General features: G+C 38.9%; 3 protein-coding genes across 5 annotated transcripts; 1 reads left to right on the top strand and 2 right to left on the bottom strand.

The window, feature by feature from the left end:
• Window positions 1-1,057: 1,057 nt before the first annotated feature.
• LOC111020292 (protein STRUBBELIG-RECEPTOR FAMILY 6) lies at window positions 1,058-9,437 on the top strand. 2 transcript variants are annotated; one of them, XM_088128309.1, is made up of 17 exons: window positions 1,058-1,353; window positions 1,427-1,560; window positions 2,577-2,709; window positions 2,796-2,867; window positions 2,965-3,030; window positions 3,106-3,177; window positions 3,285-3,356; window positions 3,748-3,819; window positions 3,902-3,967; window positions 4,042-4,104; window positions 4,196-4,515; window positions 7,108-7,403; window positions 7,611-7,882; window positions 8,304-8,436; window positions 8,597-8,733; window positions 8,816-8,972; window positions 9,104-9,437. In XM_088128309.1, exons 2-17 carry the CDS (start codon window positions 1,458-1,460, stop codon window positions 9,251-9,253), a joined length of 2,184 nt encoding a protein of 727 aa, XP_087984435.1. In that variant the 5' UTR covers window positions 1,058-1,353; window positions 1,427-1,457; the 3' UTR covers window positions 9,254-9,437. The 2 variants fall into 2 exon arrangements, with proteins under 2 accessions (XP_087984435.1, XP_087984436.1); XM_088128310.1 differs by lacking the exons at window positions 1,058-1,353; window positions 1,427-1,560 and having other exon boundaries at window positions 2,576-2,709; window positions 2,813-2,867.
• On the bottom strand, window positions 9,409-12,806 carry LOC111020294 (O-fucosyltransferase 36). 2 transcript variants are annotated; one of them, XM_088128311.1, is made up of 4 exons: window positions 11,307-12,806; window positions 10,802-11,051; window positions 9,890-10,085; window positions 9,409-9,736 (listed from the first exon to the last, which is right to left on the bottom strand). In XM_088128311.1, the coding sequence occupies exons 1-3, from the start codon at window positions 12,608-12,610 to the stop codon at window positions 9,909-9,911; spliced, it is 1,731 nt and encodes a 576-aa protein (XP_087984437.1). In that variant the 5' UTR covers window positions 12,611-12,806; the 3' UTR covers window positions 9,409-9,736; window positions 9,890-9,908. The 2 variants fall into 2 exon arrangements, with proteins under 2 accessions (XP_087984437.1, XP_022152614.1); XM_022296922.2 differs by having other exon boundaries at window positions 9,409-9,716.
• A 254-nt stretch (window positions 12,807-13,060) lies between these two features.
• LOC111020293 (muscle M-line assembly protein) lies at window positions 13,061-18,129 on the bottom strand. The gene is made up of 7 exons (XM_022296921.2): window positions 17,909-18,129; window positions 17,357-17,809; window positions 17,219-17,271; window positions 15,353-15,390; window positions 14,910-15,228; window positions 14,168-14,481; window positions 13,061-13,823 (listed from the first exon to the last, which is right to left on the bottom strand). The coding sequence occupies exons 1-7, from the start codon at window positions 17,919-17,921 to the stop codon at window positions 13,250-13,252; spliced, it is 1,764 nt and encodes a 587-aa protein (XP_022152613.2). The 5' UTR covers window positions 17,922-18,129; the 3' UTR covers window positions 13,061-13,249.
• Between the last annotated feature and the right edge of the window lie 540 nt (window positions 18,130-18,669).

Raw genomic sequence — 18,669 nt, 5'->3', positions numbered from 1 at the left:
AGAAAATCGTCCTTTTCTTGAAAGTTGAAACCTTAGTATTACAAATTCACAATCAATCAATGGGATATGGTGGTATGAAATGGAGGCCACCCGACCACCGACTCCACCGACGGGAAGTAGGGGCCGGGAGATACATAGGCAATGGCGTGGAGTGGGCTCCATCCAATTCCAATTTCCAAACTTTGGTGCTTTTCTGTCGCAAAACTGTTTGCGAAAATGCCGCAGACGCAGACCCCACTAGAAAATTGTCGTGGTGCGCAACATTTTCGAGCTCGTGATTCACCACGCCACTCCTCTGTCCACCAGTATTATCTTCTTTTCCTCTCGTCTCATGGCCCTTTCGTTTTCCAACCTTTTTTTGGGGTCCTGTTCACTATCACCGACACTACACTAGACGTTTTGACGCATTCCGAGGAATTGTTTTTGCAAACCAAGTTTACAGATTCCCTTTGCAAAATGAAAGAAAATAGTAATCTAAAAGAACGATCCCTCAGTTTGTTGTATCTTTGACGAAATGAAAGAATCTGATAATGATGTAGAATAGAAGACAGGAGCCCATTATGTTTATATCTTTGACTGACACTCCCCAAGATCCCATCATAATTTTGTTGTATGGGTTCCAAATTCTAAATTATGCAAACCCAGATGTCTCATGGAAAGCAGCACTGAGTAAAATGAAAGCGAGCACAACAAGTTCTGACACTGCCTTTCTGCTGCCTCTTAAGTCCCACCATTCGTCCGGAGTGCAGCTCTTTTGTTGGGCTCTGCATTTGTCTTTGACCCCTTCAGATATTCCGATCAATTTTCAAGCTTGTTGCTGGAAATCTTTGGTTTATGCGTCTCTAATGAACTAGAGTTTAGTTTAGCTGCCTACCTTTTAATTTTTCACTCTAGGATGATGGTTTGGTTGTTGAGAAAGCAAAGTTTTTCCATTACTGGTTTGGACCCGCTTAGGAAATGTGTTTGGAAGCTACTTAAAACTCGGCTGTTTAATTATCTGTACTTAACTAATTGCATTCATCTCTTGCTTGTAGGTTAAATAGAGCTGGTAATCCTCCTCGAGTGACTGCTTCTTGCAATTATTTATTTCCAATTTCTACCTCATCAAAACAGATGGTAGAAATAGAATATTCCACCAACCAAGGCTGTATTCGCTTTTTCTCTTTACGAAAAAGCAGAACACACAGCAGAAAGAAAATATTAAAAAAATCAAATTTTAACCCTGGAGAGATAGAGAGAGACAAAATAAGTGGCACAGTGATAAAATAGAGAGCTTTCCGAGGCCTTGGATACTATCTGACAGGTCGTGCCTGCCAGAGCTATAAAGAAACATTTTTCCCATTCTTAAAAAGGGTAAGGAGTAGAATTAAAGGAGAAAAAGAAAAGAAAGAGGCAAGCTGATTTGATTTTCTGCTTTTTCAAGCAGAGGGGGGAGAAAGCAAGTGACTGAGAGAGAAATGGTGAAGAACTGGAGTTGGGGAGAGCCGTTGCTGCTAATCAATATTTGCATTTTTGGATGGATGGCCAGTTTCATCAGCGGAGATACGGATCCAGGAGATGGTCAGTACCTGATTTCTTCCATTGCGTTTCACACTACTTGTTTTCCTTACCATTCGAAGTTTTTGCTTTTACAATAGCTTTCGGGCATTCCTTTTCTTCTTCTGTCTCTTCTCGGTTCCTCAATGTCCTTAACTGCATATACTGGAAAGCAAACTGAATGTTCCTCACATTACTTATTTTCAGCCAGACTTCAGTTTTCACATCAGAAGACCACTTACAACCCTTAATAAGAAAAATGATTTTAGTGATTTTCAGACTAACTGGTTTCCAGTTCGAAGAATGTTGCTTCTACTAGTATTAGGGCCCTTATCATATCAGGAACTTTCCGTCCTCCCTGCTAGGAGCTTCATTAAAAACAGTGGTTTCAGCAGCGCAAGCGTGATGGCTACTGGCTATGTCACAATTTTCAGCCTAAGAGAATGTGATAGTGCGGTACTTAGAGATGCCTCATTTTGGACTTTGATAAGGATACTATTTCAGTAGACCTTGTTTGCTTCAGAAAAACAACAATAAATGGATGAAGAAATTGTGCAAGAACTCCACATTGTGCCTATTTATTATAGGCTAAAGAGACCACCTTTTATGATCCTATATGTACTTTATTTAGTGTTTGAGCCGCAGGAAGTTTTGCTAGAATAATGAAGAAGACCTCACCCCTGTAGACTCCCTCTTTACTTTTTTTCTTTAGTTCAATAATTATGGGTAGTAACGGAACCATCAACCTTTGAGACGAGCTCTCTCTTTTATCTTGAACACTGCAGTCACCCCCTTAGAAGACCTTTACTTTGTATCTGCTCCTTGGCTGTAACCTGAACAATTTTACTTGTCTATTTGATGGAAGTAGGTCGTGCATTGTTACTTCGAAAGTGATATTTTGACATCTTCCTGTAGATTATTATACAATTTATCCTTAACTCACAGAAGATACGTTAGCTGGAAAGTTATTATAATATTTATTTGAACGAAATCAGTTGCTCGTCCACATAGATATCTTACTACTTGCATTATTTATGCAGTGTCTGCTCTAAATTCCATGTATAGTAGTTTAAACTTGCCTCCAATTCTAATACAATGGAGTTCAAGTGGTGGAGATCCATGTGGGCTAACTTGGAAAGGAATTACTTGCTCGGGCTCACGGGTCACAGAAATGTATCTCTCTCTTGCCCTGTTATATAGCATTTATATGCAATTTAACATTTGTGTAATATCACTTATATATATATAATTTGTTTCAGTTCATTGTCTGGCTTAGGGCTTTCTGGATCACTGGGATACCAGCTCTCAAGTTTGACAGCTCTAATTAATCTGTAAGATCTATGATCATGTTTGTCAAATGGATATATATACTTATTTTCTTAATCAATATATGTATATGGATAATATGTCAATAATTTCAATTTGCAGAGATGTGAGTATCAACAATCTTGGACCTGACATACCTTATCAACTCCCTCAAAACTTGCAAAAACTGTATGCTTCTATTGTCATTCATTCTGACAAAGTTATATTTCCATTCCAACTTGTAAAATTATTTTCTTTCTGCAGAAACCTTGGATCTAATAACTACAGTGGAAGCTTACCCTATTCTATTTCTCAAATGAGTTCGCTTATTTCCTTGTTAGTAACTTTCAGGTTTTCTTTTTCCTTTTATGCATTCTACCTGCATGTTGAAGCTAAATCTTGGTCTCTGTTCTTCTCCCTCCCCTCCTAACTTGGAATTGTAGAAACATCAGCCACAATCAGCTTCGGAATCAAGTGAATGATATGTTCTGGAACCTTTCTTCCCTGTCCACGTTGTGAGTTCTCATTTTGTCCAAAATTCAGATGAATTTAACTAAACATTTTCATTGCTTTCATTCTTTTTTGTGCTTTTTTTGTCGGTTCTTTTAGCAATAGCATTACCATACATTAGCAAATACCTATAGAGAATTTAATTTTTTAATTTTTCTTAATTTTTTTTACCACATGGTTAAATATATCACTTGCTTCTATCTCATTTTTCAGGCATGGATGCTATCTTCTCATTCTCACTGCAGTTTTCCTTTGTTTAAATTTTCTCAAAAAACCATTCCAACTGAATTACCTTCAGTTAAAGATATGAACCAACAACCATCTAGTAATGGAAAAGATATTTTAGTTGATTCTCTTTAAATTTAAAGAGTCATTAACTTGCTTTCCCTTCTTCAGGGATTTCTCTTTCAATTCTTTGTCAGGTGCCCTCCCCCAGAGTTTTAGCAACCTCACCAGTATGAACTCAATGTGAGTACTGAATAATTACTTAGTGTGGAAAAGATATGTACTAATGCTAATTCTCCATATTTTTCCTTCAAATTTTCTGTAGGTTTCTGCAGAACAACCAATTAAGTGGCACTATTGACGTTCTTGCAAATCTTCCACTACAAAATTTGTGCGTATTCTCATATGACTACTTCATAGTAGGAACTTAGCATGTACAAACAACTTATATTGCATTTTCCTTAGGAATGTCGAGAACAACAATTTTACTGGATGGATTCCTGAACGATTGAAGAATATAAATATACAGTGAGTAATTGACCAATATTATTATCTTCTCTAATACATTGTGTTTAACTAAATGTTCTAGTCTAATTAAATGTGAGCAACTTTGTTACAGGGAGGGTGCCAATTCTTGGAGCTTTGGGCTTGCACCCCCACCTCCACCCGGTACGCCAGTCAACCAAAATTACAGATATCACAAGCCTGGGATCAATTACAGCCCACTGAGTAGTGACGCTGGTGGTGGAGGTAGCAGTAGATCAGGAATCAGTGGTGGTGCCATTGCAGGAATTCTTATATCTGTGATAGTAGTTGGAGCGGTACTAGCATATCTCCTTGTAAAGCGAAGACCAAAGAGGTCATCCACAGACATAGAAAAGCAAAAGCAAAAGCTTGGGAACCTGCCTAGCGTATCTCCTGCTTCAAATGAAGTGCAAGGTAACCATCTTCAACTGCTTCCTTATTCATTGGGAAGCATGCATTTTATAATTATTTGTTCAGTTGTTATCTTTTCTAGTTCAATATGTTACGTTTTTTGAGTTCTTCCGCAGCTTTTGAGTTCCCCTGTACATGTATAGCTTCTGCAAATTGGAACTGAATTGACAATCTCTCCATGAAGGAGCTTGTGCTCTCTCCCATTTTGCTGCTTCTTAGGAATTTGTTTCCTATCTTCATGTTTTAACTGACGTCATAAATAATTCTCTCTTATGCACATGACCTTTTTACATCCCACCATTTATTATGTTGTGCCCTATGTTCCCGCCCATACTATTCCCATGTCTTTTCTTTGATGATATCGGTTTTTTGGTGTTAATGCCTATAACAGAGACTTAAGCAAGAACAAAGAACATGGTTCTTATGGTTTCACCTCTGAGGTCTTCTGACAATTGTTGGAACATCCTCAAATTGTTGGAATATTCCGACTACTTTTTTTTGTACTAGTATCATTATTGGCAATGTTAATGAAACTTACATTCATCTCATCCCCAAGAAATTAGAAGCAAAGAGCGTCATAGACAATAGACCTATTAGCCTCACTACCAGGCTTTACAAAATCATCTCTAAAGTGCTTGCTGAGAGACTTAAAAGTGTCTTTTCCCCATACTATCACAAAGAACCCATTTGCTTTCATTGATGGGAGACAAATCATAGACTGAAACATTATTGCCATTGACTATTGAGTTGATTGAATAATGGACTCAGAAAGAGAAAGAAAGCTGTCATTAGACATTGAAAAAGCCTTTGATTAAGTAGATTGGCTTGAGGTTAAATGCCAACCTTATCAAAACCAAACTTTTCAGTCTTAATTTTAAGGAAACTCTGATGCAAGAAATAGCCTATACTTTCAAATGCACGATAGACTCTTGGCCCACCAATTATCTCAGCCTTCCATGGAATGACAATCCCGAATACTTAGCCCTTTGGGAACTGACTAAAGTTACAGAAGAAGCTACAAGGATGAAAAAACCTCCTCCCGAGGAGAGAGATACCTTGATTCAAGCCTCTTTATCTAGTCTCCCTCATATTACATGTCCCTGTTCAAAATGCCTAGGAAGATCGTTGTTTTAGTAGAGAAAATGTTGGACTTTTATTGGATGGCTCCAACCACCACCTTGTCAATTTGTGTAAAGCTTCTTGTCCCTTCTCCAGTGTAAATTTTTTATTGGGCAACTCTCTCTTATAAACCCGGTCTTCCTTTTATTTTTCTTTATACAAAAACCAGGTCTTTCTTGATAAATGGAGTTGGCGTTGTGCTCTTAAAAAGAGTGCCCTGTGGACAATAGTCACAATCGCTAAGTTTGGTTCCTCCCCCCAAGATTGGTGGCCAGCTGATCACACCATCAAAATGCTCCAAAAGGCCCTCGGAAGAAGGATACATGGAAATTTTAAAATCTCTTTATACAGTGTTGGAATTTTGGAAATGACCTCAACATCAACTTTTGGGTAGATGCTTGGAGAGGTAACATTAACACCCCTATTCTTCCCTCAAAATCCTTTATAATCGCTCTTCCGATGCCCACTAGTCCAGGACCCAATTATGAATAAAGGAGCTCTCAATTTGGAACCTCAATTTTCAAAGGAACGTCAAGAAAGAGGAATATATGGATTGGCTCTCCCTCATGTATTTAAGCCTGTTCCCTAATCAGTCACCTGGACTGTTGGACATGGCTATATGGACTCTTCGGGTTCTTTTACTTGATTGGTGTGCAAACCACGCAAAAATTAGAATCACAAGACCACATTTTTTGTCTCTGGTCAATTTACCAATTTTTTTGGAACCAAATCCTTCCTCTTTCGGATGGACCTTTCAAGAAAAAATTACCTCCAACCTTCTCTCCCTTTCGCTTAAACACCCTTTCAAGAAAAAGACCAAAAATCCTTTACCTAAACATCAACAGAAGCTTCTTATGGAATACTTGGAGAGAAACCACAGAATTCTTGGTGGATTGGAAACTACCCTTACTTACTGATCGCATCCTTATTATAGCTGTCTCTTGGTGTAAGCTTAGCAATGTATTTTATAATTACTCTTTTAACTTTTGTAAAAATAAATAAATAAATAAAAGATAATTACTCTTAACTGATATATGTGCTAATTTGAAGGACTTCTTTTTATAATACCCATTAACCTCTCTCCTCTTTTCGTATATTTCATTGATTTACTGAAACTGTGTTACTTGTCGCGAAAAAAAATAAGTTGGCTATTCCTATGAGAGGGAGAGGGACGGAGGGAGGGGAAAAAACCACAACCACACACAATAGATAACTATTGTTGGTAATGCCTATTTTCCTGTTAATTGCACTTTGGGTTCACTGTAAATGTCCCCACATTGATGTAGTATCCATTCTATTTCTTCTTTTCAACAAATAATAAAGTGGAATTAATTCAACTGAAGTTGTGCAAGTTCTGAACTTTCAAATGTAATTCTACATCTTCAATGTTGTGGGCATAATGAGGTTAAAAAATTCAATGTTATTGGCCTGCCTCTCAACTTTTTTGTATTCTGATGGAATGAGTTCTTTTGAAAGATTCATTGGCAGAGATGAAGCTTATTCATACTTCATCTTCATTTGACGCAAAAGCATTGGATTCTCCTGCTTCAATCAACCTTAAACCCCCACCTATTGAACGTCATAAATCATTTGATGACAATGATACATTGAAGATATCTGTTGTGAAGAATACCAATGCCGCCCCTCCGATAAGTGTGAGGTCATATTCAATAGCAGATCTGCAAATGGCTACAGGCAGCTTCAATGTAGAAAACCTTCTTGGTGAGGGATCGTTTGGACGTGTTTATCGGGCTCAGTTTGATGATGGAAAGGTACTTTTAACCTATTCAATCTTCTGTGTCTATTCGTTTCTGTCCATCTATGATCTATATATGATGTGAGTTCAGATCAGTCTGAGATCCTAATTCAGTCTCGCTTTAAGCACTCTTGTATTGATAAGTTTAGATATAACAGCTACTTGAAAACAAGAATAAAACTCCGAAAACCTGACTGTGGTTCACCTCTTGACAATAATATAGGTTCTTGCCGTGAAGAAAATAGATTCATCTGCCCTCCCTAGAGAACTTTTGGAAGATTTCACAGAGATCGTTGCCAATGTTTCTCAGCTGCATCATCCTAATGTAACCGAGCTAATGGGTTATTGCTCAGAGCATGGTCTACATTTGCTACTATATGAGTTCCATAAGAATGGCTCACTACATGACTTCTTGCATATAGCAGATGACTATAGCAAGCCACTGACTTGGAACTCACGTGTCAAGATTGCTTTGGGGACGGCCCGTGCATTAGAGTAAGTTCATTTTCTGGGAAGCTTCAACATTTTGTGAACTTTTCCTAGCATATTCCTTGAATCATGAATGTCTATTCTAATGTTGTGGGGTGATTTCTAGCAATTTGTCAATCGATGCTTATTCAAGTTTTAGTATTATCGTTACATTTAGTCATGCTCACAACTCAAAAAATGCATATTTATATTTCTAATAGTACTGGAAGCTTAACAACGGAACAGGAATTGTTCCATATGTTGTACCTCTGTGTCCTTGAGTTCTAAGGAGATAAGAATAAAAGTACAGCTGGAAGCTTAACAATGCTGAGCTTTAGGGCATTTGTACCTTATAATTTGAGGATCCCAATTGATGAAAGCTTACTTACACAAGGAAATTTATTTATATTTGTTGTTCGACCACCTGAACTTGAGAGAACTTTTGTAGGTACTTACATGAAGTATGTGCCCCATCAGTTGTTCACAGAAATATTAAATCAGCCAATATCTTACTGGATGCTGAACTCAATCCTCATCTCTCCGATTGTGGCCTGGCTAGCTTTATAACCAATCTAGATCAGGTGAGTTTATCAAATCACAAGTTACTTATTTTGTATCTTTCATGATACTTAGTGAACCGACTCCAAGTGTGCATCCAACCAGAGTTGCATACTATGTAAAGAATTCAAATGGAAAGGCATTGAATATTTCAATTTATATGGATTTTTGTCAAACGTTCAGGCATTGGATCAGCAAGCGGGATCCGGATACAGTGCCCCTGAGGTTACCATGTCGGGTCAATATACATTAAAGAGTGATGTATATAGCTTTGGAGTGGTGATGTTGGAACTTCTAAGCGGACGCAAGCCATTCGATAGGTAAATATGGGCAAACTGAAATCCCGAGAATGGAAGTGATTGGTTTGTTTTGGTGAAATTTTTATGATGCATTTCATTGCAGTTCAAGGCCAAGAACCGAGCAGTCCTTGGTTCGATGGGCTACACCTCAGCTCCACGACATTGATGCCTTGACAAAAATGGTTGATCCAGCACTAAAAGGGCTCTACCCAGTCAAGTCGCTATCAAGATTTGCAGATGTTGTGGCTCTTTGTGTTCAGGTAATGAGCCTTAAAGTCAGAACTTTTACTTCAAAAGGCTAGTTAAGAAGCATAAAACTTGCTACATACCATGTGTTACTGTTCATTAATCGGCTGCTAAATGAAGGGTTCATTTTGTTTTTCCTTGGCAGCCCGAGCCCGAATTCAGACCGCCCATGTCAGAGGTGGTAGAAGCGTTGGTTCGGCTTGTGCAGAGATCCAACATGAGCAGAAGAACATTTGGAAGTGATCACACAGCATCTTTTAGAACTGATGATCCTGATGTCCAAGATACATCTTAACTGGTTTTCTTAAGCAATCTAGATATTAGGATTTCATGCAGACCCACCTTCATACACAGAAGCGTGTGTAATGTTCTGTGTTTACATTTACATTGCTTTTTAAGCTGTATGCATGCTGTAAAGCTCATAGTAAGTGAACCTGTTGGTGCAATCAATGAAAACCAAGGAGTTATTTTTCGCTTTATGGAAGCATCTTACTGCAAAGCTCTGATCTACTCAATTGGGGGCTTTCCCTATTGGGAATATTGCCGGTTACTCAGAGACATGTCATGTAAAGTAAGTGTTTTCAAGTACAGTACAAGGATGGCTAAATCTGTTATTGCTGGCCATCTCCTTTGTATGCGGTGTAATCGTTTGTCTTCCAAAAGATTATGTGTACAGGTTGATATATAAATGCACTGGTTCTGGTTGGCCAAATTTAATTGAATTGCATCCCATCCGCCAATTTCATGTAAGACAAGAACTGCAAAAGAAAGTGTTCCTCTATATACACTAATTACAGCCGTGAGTATATTATTAAAATCAGGGCTTGATACATGGAAAAGAATTCATGAAAACTTCATCAAGTGCCATATCATACAGTAAACTAAATTCCAGATCAAGCCTCAAAATGGATCAGAGTGGCAGTTTATATACCTCATGGAATCTCTACATATCATTCCTTTTCTGCAATAAAATTTGGTTCCTCACCCTGGCAAAGGTACTCATCGCACAGAGATGCAGAGCCCCAGTCCTTTCGTAGCCGCAAAATGTCCTCTGTGAATGTAGACCCAGATGCACCAATAAACGTGCTAGACATGGCACAGATTGTCTTGTCCAGCATTGCTTCAACCTACACGATGAAACTAAACTCTTTGAAGTTGCAGTAATGCTAAGCAAACTTGAGGATCAAAATTGGCACACAGAATAATCAAATCACGAACAAAATAAACAAGTCAGTTGTTTGATTTTATTGGTTCAGAATGAATATCGCACTGCATGCCATACGGAAAGCAGTACAGTTGGGAAGGACTCTGATTCAACATTTATATTGAGTCTAAACTAAGATCATCTCCTCCCACAGCTCAAAAATGATGATGCTAATGAAACTGAAAACGTATTAGAAAAAACACGATGATTTACTAATTATGTTTAATACCTAAATGAAGTTTCCAAATAGAGAAAACCAGCTTCCTTTTATCATTTTATCTTAAGAATATCACACAGCTGCCCTCTAGAGTTCCCAACATCTAAACTTGATCATGAACAGACCTTAATTATAAATTACGTAGTTATGATGTAAATTATACTGAAAACACTATTTCTCATGACACAACTTGATTCAGACTATTGAATCTTCATATGTGCATAACGGGACTTTAGACAGCTAAAAATAGAGGCTCAAAATGTTGAAAGTACTGGATCATCATGGACGCCCTAACCATGAACTCTGCTAGTTATCTTGCATAAAATATCGTTATAAACAAAAGGGTCGAGTATTACGGTAACTTTCTTTCCTCTAAAACCAAGGTTTCTGTAAAAGAAACGTTAAAATATTCTTAAGCTGACCTGCGGATCTCCCTCGATTCCATGCCTGTATAACAAGGCATCCCATTTTTCAGCTGAATTACGATGAGGCCTTCTAACAAGTGGTACATTCTTCCCATTCAACATAAGAAGTGACTGCAGCAACCCATATTCACTCTCTGCTGCATCTGTGGAAAGATAAATGACTGGCACATTCACCCTTTCAACCACTCGAATTATGCACTCTGCTGCTTGAGGAATGGGGTAAAAGCAACTTGGCAGCTTCGCATTACTGGAAGACAGAATTTCATTACCCACTTTGATATGAAATCTCCCAATGAAAAAACTAACTAGCAAAGTACATAAAACAACAAGACGCCCGATCCCATTTGTTAACATTGTAAGTCAAAACTACCCAGGAAAAAAAAAAACAAATCTTAACCATCCCTTCCAGAAGAAAGTAGTAATGCAGCCAAAAGCAAATATCTTGAAAAAACAGACTCGAACAATAGAATTTGTACGAACATATTGATTTTAAATGTATTACCAGAACTTTAAAAAACCATATCGCCGGAAATGGAGTGCGATATAATTCTTTCCCAAGAACGTTTGAATAAACCGCTGGGCAGTCAGCTTAATGAGACGACTTGGTTCTATCAAAGTCTGGCATTGATGAGCGATGGGGCCGCCAGGTTGATTCACCCACTCTTGCTCCACGCTAGCAAAAAAAATGTCTCCTACTGCTACAACATCGTCATTGGAAGAGAACTTGGATTCGATGTCTGAAACTGTCCTTCTACTGGGCTTCTTAGTATCTTCATTCCAAGCAGATTCAAGTTTGCCCATCGAGACCCCCAAGTTCTTCAACTTTTTAATATGTTCTTCGTCCATAAAACAAGGATCTGGTTTTGAAAAATAACAGATAAACCGATCTATGTGCAAGTGGTGCTTCTTAATCTCAGAAAACTCTTCAAAAGATACGACGACCTTTCTTCCCAAACATGCATTAATATGATCAATGTCAATTACCCTACTGAACTGATAATCAACTTTGTGACTAGGAATAACTAGAATCCTGTTGAGAATAGCAGCAAAGAACATATGCTTCTCCAAGCAGATCAAATGGTTCGACATTTGCCCCGAGGTGCATATAGCGAACAAAAACTTGTTCGATTTAGGCTTCCAGTCGATTGTTCGCCTATCTGAAAATTTCTGGTCCATCTTTCTACATCTATCGAGGGCGAAGCTCCCCATGGTATGAGCATCACCAACTTCCATTGATAAGTTCCCAGACCGATGGGGGGACAAAAGAACTTTTTGGATCTCTTTGTTCAAAGAAATCTGCTTCAATATAGCAGACTTGAGATCTTCTGTAAATGGGGTTCCTGAGGCTGAATTTGAACCCAAATTATTAGTAGGGGTCGAGTTGAAACTCGAGTTAGATTGAACAAGCAAGGAATGATTCCAAAGATCGAAAAAACCCAGTTGTTGCTGCCTCAACAAATACAAGGCTCTCAATTCTGATTCCCTCATTCGGTCACCGAGGGAATCGGAACTTTTTAGTTTGGAAGAGAAGTTAGTAGAGAAGAGACTTCGGATGTCGGCAGAGAAAAATACAACAAGAATGAATAGAGGCATGGCGGCCGCTAAAAGGTAGTAGTACCTCTTGTCAAATGCAAATTTGGGTACAGAGAAACGAAATCTCTGAATGGGAGGCCGAACATCCCGATCATCGTCAATTTGGAAGGCTATGGAGCGACTGCGAGGAGAAGGGACGCGCTTGGTGCCATTCTCTTCGATAAGGTTTCGGCGATCGTCTTCTTCGTCCGAGGACGAATCAGATCTATCCATTACCACCTTCGCTTCTTTCTTCTTCTTCTCCAACACAGTTCGGTGGACAATGTTCACTCAAAGTCACGAAGACGCCTTGGACTCTCCCAACAAACACAGTGACTGTGACTGGTTTTGCGAGAAAGATCCAAGTTTAATACTAAAGCAAAAGCAAAGCCCAACAATGAAGCAATATCATACCATCCGTCGGTGAACGAAAATGACACGCCATCCCATCGCCCCTCAACAAACTTTCTAACATTGGGCCGCCCCAAGTTATAAGCTTTTTAAAATTCTGAGAATTATGACACGACCATGCTATGCTAAACTTGTAATTTATCCATGAACATTTATGTACGTCAAAAATATTTGGAGAAGAAAATTGAAATCCTGAAGTTGAAGAGTAGAAAATGCAATGGAGGCTGACGAGATGCAGAAATGGAGCAGTTGGAGAACTCTGGCAAATAGTAGTTTTGTCAATGGGAGCAAGTGAATTATCACAGCCTACACTGTTGAGATTGTTTAAATAGGAAGTCGAACAAGACAGAGGTTGCTGATCTAATGTCGATACATGACTATCATGAATGCTCCAAAACTCAACAGAAACAGCTAGTTTGTATTACACAGTTGAGATAAATAAATGTGCTTCATTAGACATCACTAAGCTCCTTCGGCTACTTCAACCAGTCTCCCACGAACCCATTTCTTAGTGAAAGTAATCACTTGGGAATCCGCTTTCTCTTCCAGGAGGCGAAGTTTGGTCACATTTAAGGAAGGTTTATGGTCAGATGGCTTACTCCCATTAACGTGATTTGTCAGAGTTGAAAAACTTGAATGAGATACGCCGTACCCGTTGGAGCTTGCTGGAGGTTCCTTCTCTCCACCAAGTAGATCCTGCAAACTGAACTTACTAAAATCAAAATCTTTATCTATGCTCGATGGAAACAACTGGGTCCCGTTTGCCACTGGTTGAACGGCACCATTTTGGTCTTCTTTTCCTGCAAGTGAACCTCCCTCGTCGTTTTGGATACCCGCTTGGTGGGAGTATGAGGCTGCTGCACTCTGTTCTTCAGTCTGTGGTGATGCCATCTGCTCGATATCTATGGATTCAATTGATTGTATTGCTTCAGCTATGAGCTTTCTCGTTTCCAATAGGGAAGCTCGAGCAATGGGGCTTCTATTAGCAGCAACCTCAAGGGCCTTGGCGGCCTTCTCAGCTTCAGCAATCAAGAGTCTGCAAAGTACAAACTGGAACATCAGTATCTGTTCAAATGTAAATAGAGGTGTCTTGCATTCTCAACTAGAAACCCAAAAATAACTAAGCCTCCTAGGGTGTCCAGTCAAGTGATTCAACTTCCCCCCAGGCAACTTTCTAAAACAAAAGGTCCTAACGAGTTTTACAACTTCAAACAATGTAATCGAATGCATGCTTAACACATCAATGGGATTATTTTTCTTTCGAAAGCAGAGCTTTCATGAGCCTTAGAATTGGAAAGAATGTCTATGACTCTATGGCAAAACCTGCCATCCACTAATTTATTTAAGAAACTGCTCTGCAAGTAGGAGAAAAGAACAAACCTAGCTCGCTCAATGGCTTCCGTTTTTTGAGTTTCTGCGATTGCTCTCTGTGCCCTGATACTCTTTATCATTTCCAGCTTCGAGCTCGCTAAAGGGTCTTTAAACCGTGGTGCTTTGCTTTTCCTGAGTCTCAATCGTTGACTTTCAATTGTAGACCCACCTGCAAAAGAAGAGTTGACCTCACTCTTTTCTTTCTTCTGTGTGTTTCTTGTGGTCTCTGTACTTTCGCTACGCTTTCTCCTTGGCCTTCTGTTGACTCCAGCAGGTGTGCCATGATATTTAGCCAGGGCAGAGCAGACTCGATCACGATATTCCTAGCATATGATAAACAAGTAGAATGCAGAAGAGATAGCGGCTGTTAAGAACATATGATAGGATTGTGATGAGCTGTACAAAACAAACCTATCAGCATGAACCAAAAAAAGATAAGATTATGGTTAGTTTATTGTTGCGGTCAGATCCCATTTGATAAAATAAATGGTTGTGATGCAATAGGTCCAATAGAATACACAACGCTTAAAAATGAATCTTGTAAAATTGTAATAGTAGTCTGAACTCTGAAGGTTGGTTATAGGCTAATGGTTGTAGATGCTAAATGGAGATCCAGGTCCATCAGGAGAAGGTGTAAAAAAGCTCTAGAATTAAATCCAAAAAAATTCGAAGCAACTAAAGACCATTCGTATTTAATGAGCAAAAAGGTTTGTTTTAATGCAACCAATTATGATAAATAGCAAAAACATACAGGATCAGCCCACTTTGCAGAGATGGATTCCGATATCTTCCTCCTCTGCGCAGCTGACTTTGGTGCTCTCCTGTTTCCAACCGGCCGGGGCATTTTTTTCCGTTGCTCAACACTCTCCAACCACTCCTTTTTCAGTTCTTCATCCAAGATTTGGTAGGAGTCCCACTGCAGCTCTTCCTCACCCTTGTAGCCTCGTCTTGAACCTTCAGCAATTAAATTCTGCCACTCAAAGTGGCAAGTTTCCTGTAATATCAGCTTCTCACGGCGTCTTTGCCAACCCATTCGCACTCCAACCCCAATTTTCATCCTTGTTTCTTCACTGTGACATCACAAAGGAAGGGCAATTGAAATTCAATGGCTCGGGTATCACATATTTAGATGGTATTAACTGCAGAATCACAGATCATAAACCATTCAAATAAACAGAATGGGATGACACCTACCTCTGAGCATGGCCAAGCTTAACCAACTTCATTTTTACCTGCATGGAAAACAGCATAAATTAAGAGAATATGGTAGTTAAAAACTGGTGGGGTATTAAATATTGCTAGATAAATGGCTCATGACCAACTGCTTGAATCCTAGGATGTGCAACGCTATTCGTGGTTCAAAGTCATCGCTACCACCATAAAAGCAGAGGATAGCAAGATGGATTAATCACAGAAATTATGGATGTAGATGCCACTAGACAATTTGCAGTATAAAATAGATAGAGGTGTTAAAATTTTCTTGAAGATTGTCACAATTAAATTGGTAATTTGACCAACTAAAGGAGTTGGGCTCCGCTTACTTAGAAATTAAATCACCCAACTCAAACTAGTCATATTAGCTCCTAATAAACTTAATATTGTCCATCATTCTCACATTGACCAAGTGAGATAGATACAAGTTAATGAGGCATATTTGTCTCAACTGATATGCTTTTGACCTCGCTGCTTTTTCCAACCTCCAGGTTATACCAGATTTCTTGTACGAGAGGAGTTTCTTCAAGTACACTCAAGTCATGTCATGCTGTAATGCATAAGACCAAGTTATACCAGCAATAGAGTGCCCTATCAGACTCAATGAAAACATGACCCGATGATATTTCAAAGATTATCTGGGTTTAAGGCTATATATAATTGTTGAATACAAAAGTGTGGCGTGTGTGTAGCCCAAAATATATAAAGGCCTCATAGACCTACACTCATGAATTTAGGCACTGATGATCTTGTGTTGAGCTGGTGCACACATAGGCACCAAGTGCGCACCTAAGCCATGCACCTATTGTCCAAGCGTGCACCTTAGATAAATTGCTTAAGAAAGTGCATAAGCATCAGTTGAGTGATGCAGCACAGTTTACACACAAGCACCCTTGCCATGCACCTACTGTCCAGGCGTGCACCTTATGTAAACTGCTTAAGGGAGCGCATAGAATTGCTTAGGTGATGGGTTGCCACACTTGCACTGCATAACATTTCTCAGGAATGCGATGGAACTTGTAACCCTAAACATCTTTACTTAGAAAGAAACCAAAACATGTTTTGGGACTTGTTTTAGAAATGGTTTTGTGCTATTTTTAATAATTCATTGTATACTTGAAATCATTATTCACAAACTTGTAAATATTTAATAGAAGAACAAGTTGTTCTTAAAAGTGGACTAAGTCAAAGTAATGAAAAGAAGGGCAAAAAATTCCAGACACACAACTTTCAAATGACTTGAATATTAAGAAAAGAGAGAGAGAGAGAGAGTAATTACAATAGCTTTTGGAAAGGGTACACCATCTGAAAGTCAAAAAAATGATTTTATAAAAAGTCTCCTTTTTAGTGGAAAACTTCAAGTGTTACAATTGACACGAGAAGGTTATAAACAGCTGGTCCAATACAATTATTATGTTCTACCAGATACAAAATTCATCTCTGAAAAGCAACTCAAGCTGCCTAATAAAGTAAAAGAAAACGGAAGTCCATACAATTGATATAATAATGTATAGAGGATCGATCAACCAGTCAAACAGTTCGCATGAAGTACTTGTCATTTTATATTTATAGAAAACTGTTTATGACACTTAGCAACATCAACTATCATACTGAAGATTTAACGTGATACTGTAGAATATCTACTAAAACTTGATTCGATAGTTACAAAAAATAATTAACTAATTAACTTAGGTAGCACAACCAGCTCAATGTCTAGCGATTCCCCTTGCAAGTAAATGATTAAAACCGGATAAAGTATCATCCTACAAGACATCTCATTCCACAAGAATATGTAGAACCGTTCTTATATCTACAAGAATATATAAAACCATTCTTACATGACTTCACCTTAGGATCCTGCATCGCAAGCCTTGTTCGCTCCTTGATTCGTTTAAGGGTCTCTGCAAACAACTTGCTTATTAAAATTAAATGGCAAATCCTCAAAGTGCATAGACTAAACACTGGGAAAAATAGTCGATGTCTTACCAGCACTATGCTTTCTCCCTTTGTTCCACGGCGTGTTTCCTTTATTTGCTTTGGAAATCCTCTCTCGCCTCAACCTTTCTCTCGCATCCAATTCTTCCGAATCTCCACTGGAGGATGCAAGCCGAACGTCTGAAGAACTCGGGGCAACAGTAGCACCCACCTGAGAATTCCCAAATTCCCCCACAGAATCATTGCACCCCTTTCTTTGGCCGTTCCCATCATGAACCACACGAATGGATTCAAGGGTGGCAACCGCTCTAATAAAAATCCCCCGCCTGGGAATCTCAGTGAAGTTCACCCGTTTCGGTAAAATCAGGGACTTCCCAGAAGAGAAAAACTCCTTTTCATTCCAAATAGTAAGTGAAGCCAGTGACTTGTTAACACGAAAGCATGATTGAACAGTGAAGGTACGAGAAAAACTGTGGAAGACAGGCTGAGTAGTAGAAATCTCAGCTACAAAGGCGAGCAAAGCCAAAGATATAAAGCTCAGTAATAAAAGAAGGAAAAAAAAAAGATAAGGATGTAAAGCTCAGTGAAATGAAAATGGCATACCTAACAAAGGCATGGGAGCTCATTCAGTCAAACTAAACCTCCGGAATTCAGTTGAAAACACAGATCAGCAGAGGAATTGGCATTATAATGGCGTGGGAAAGGTTACTTTGTTGGTCGTTGGAAGATGGGCAACGTCGTTCAAATGGATTAGGGGAGCAGAGACGAAGCCAGACTGAGAACTGAGACCGCGAGCCTGAGCCACACAAGAAAGCAAAGCAACCACCCCCTTTGCTTTGTCCGATTTCATGGAATTGGAGGCGTTGCTGTTGGATAACAATTGAGCCCATCAAATTCAGTGCAAGGCCCACCACGGAGACGGAGCAGCCCATTATCCAGTTAAAGCCCTCCATGGCGGCCCATTATTTCAATAGTCAGAGTTGCAGATGCGCCTCTGTCTCAAACAATTTCTTATTTTTCCTTTATTTTTCGTTTTTTTAGTACAACATGAGAGGTGGAGGAATGAATTCACGATTGGCTTTCCTTTATTTTTAATTAGTCTTTTAATTTGAAGACTTTCTTGATACTTAATAGAATACGGAGAACATTGAACAGCATCCAACAATTTCATTTGAACCTCAACGATATAGAAATTTATTTTAAAACACAATTTCATAAAACAATTTTATAAAAAGTATATGTGATATCTAATATATCCAACATGTCACAACTAGTGGCAGAAAGAACATCGTGGAAGCCACTCACATCCGACGGGAGAAAATAGGCAGCTCACATCTTGGTGAAAATTGCTACGAAATTCAGAG

Source organism: Momordica charantia (genome assembly GCF_013281855.1).
Source record: "Momordica charantia cultivar OHB3-1 chromosome 8 unlocalized genomic scaffold, Mcharantia_2.0 BLBB01000008.1, whole genome shotgun sequence".
Taxonomy (NCBI): domain Eukaryota; kingdom Viridiplantae; phylum Streptophyta; class Magnoliopsida; order Cucurbitales; family Cucurbitaceae; genus Momordica; species Momordica charantia.
Note: the sequence above shows the minus strand (reverse complement) of the source record. Positions and strands in the feature narration are given on the sequence as shown.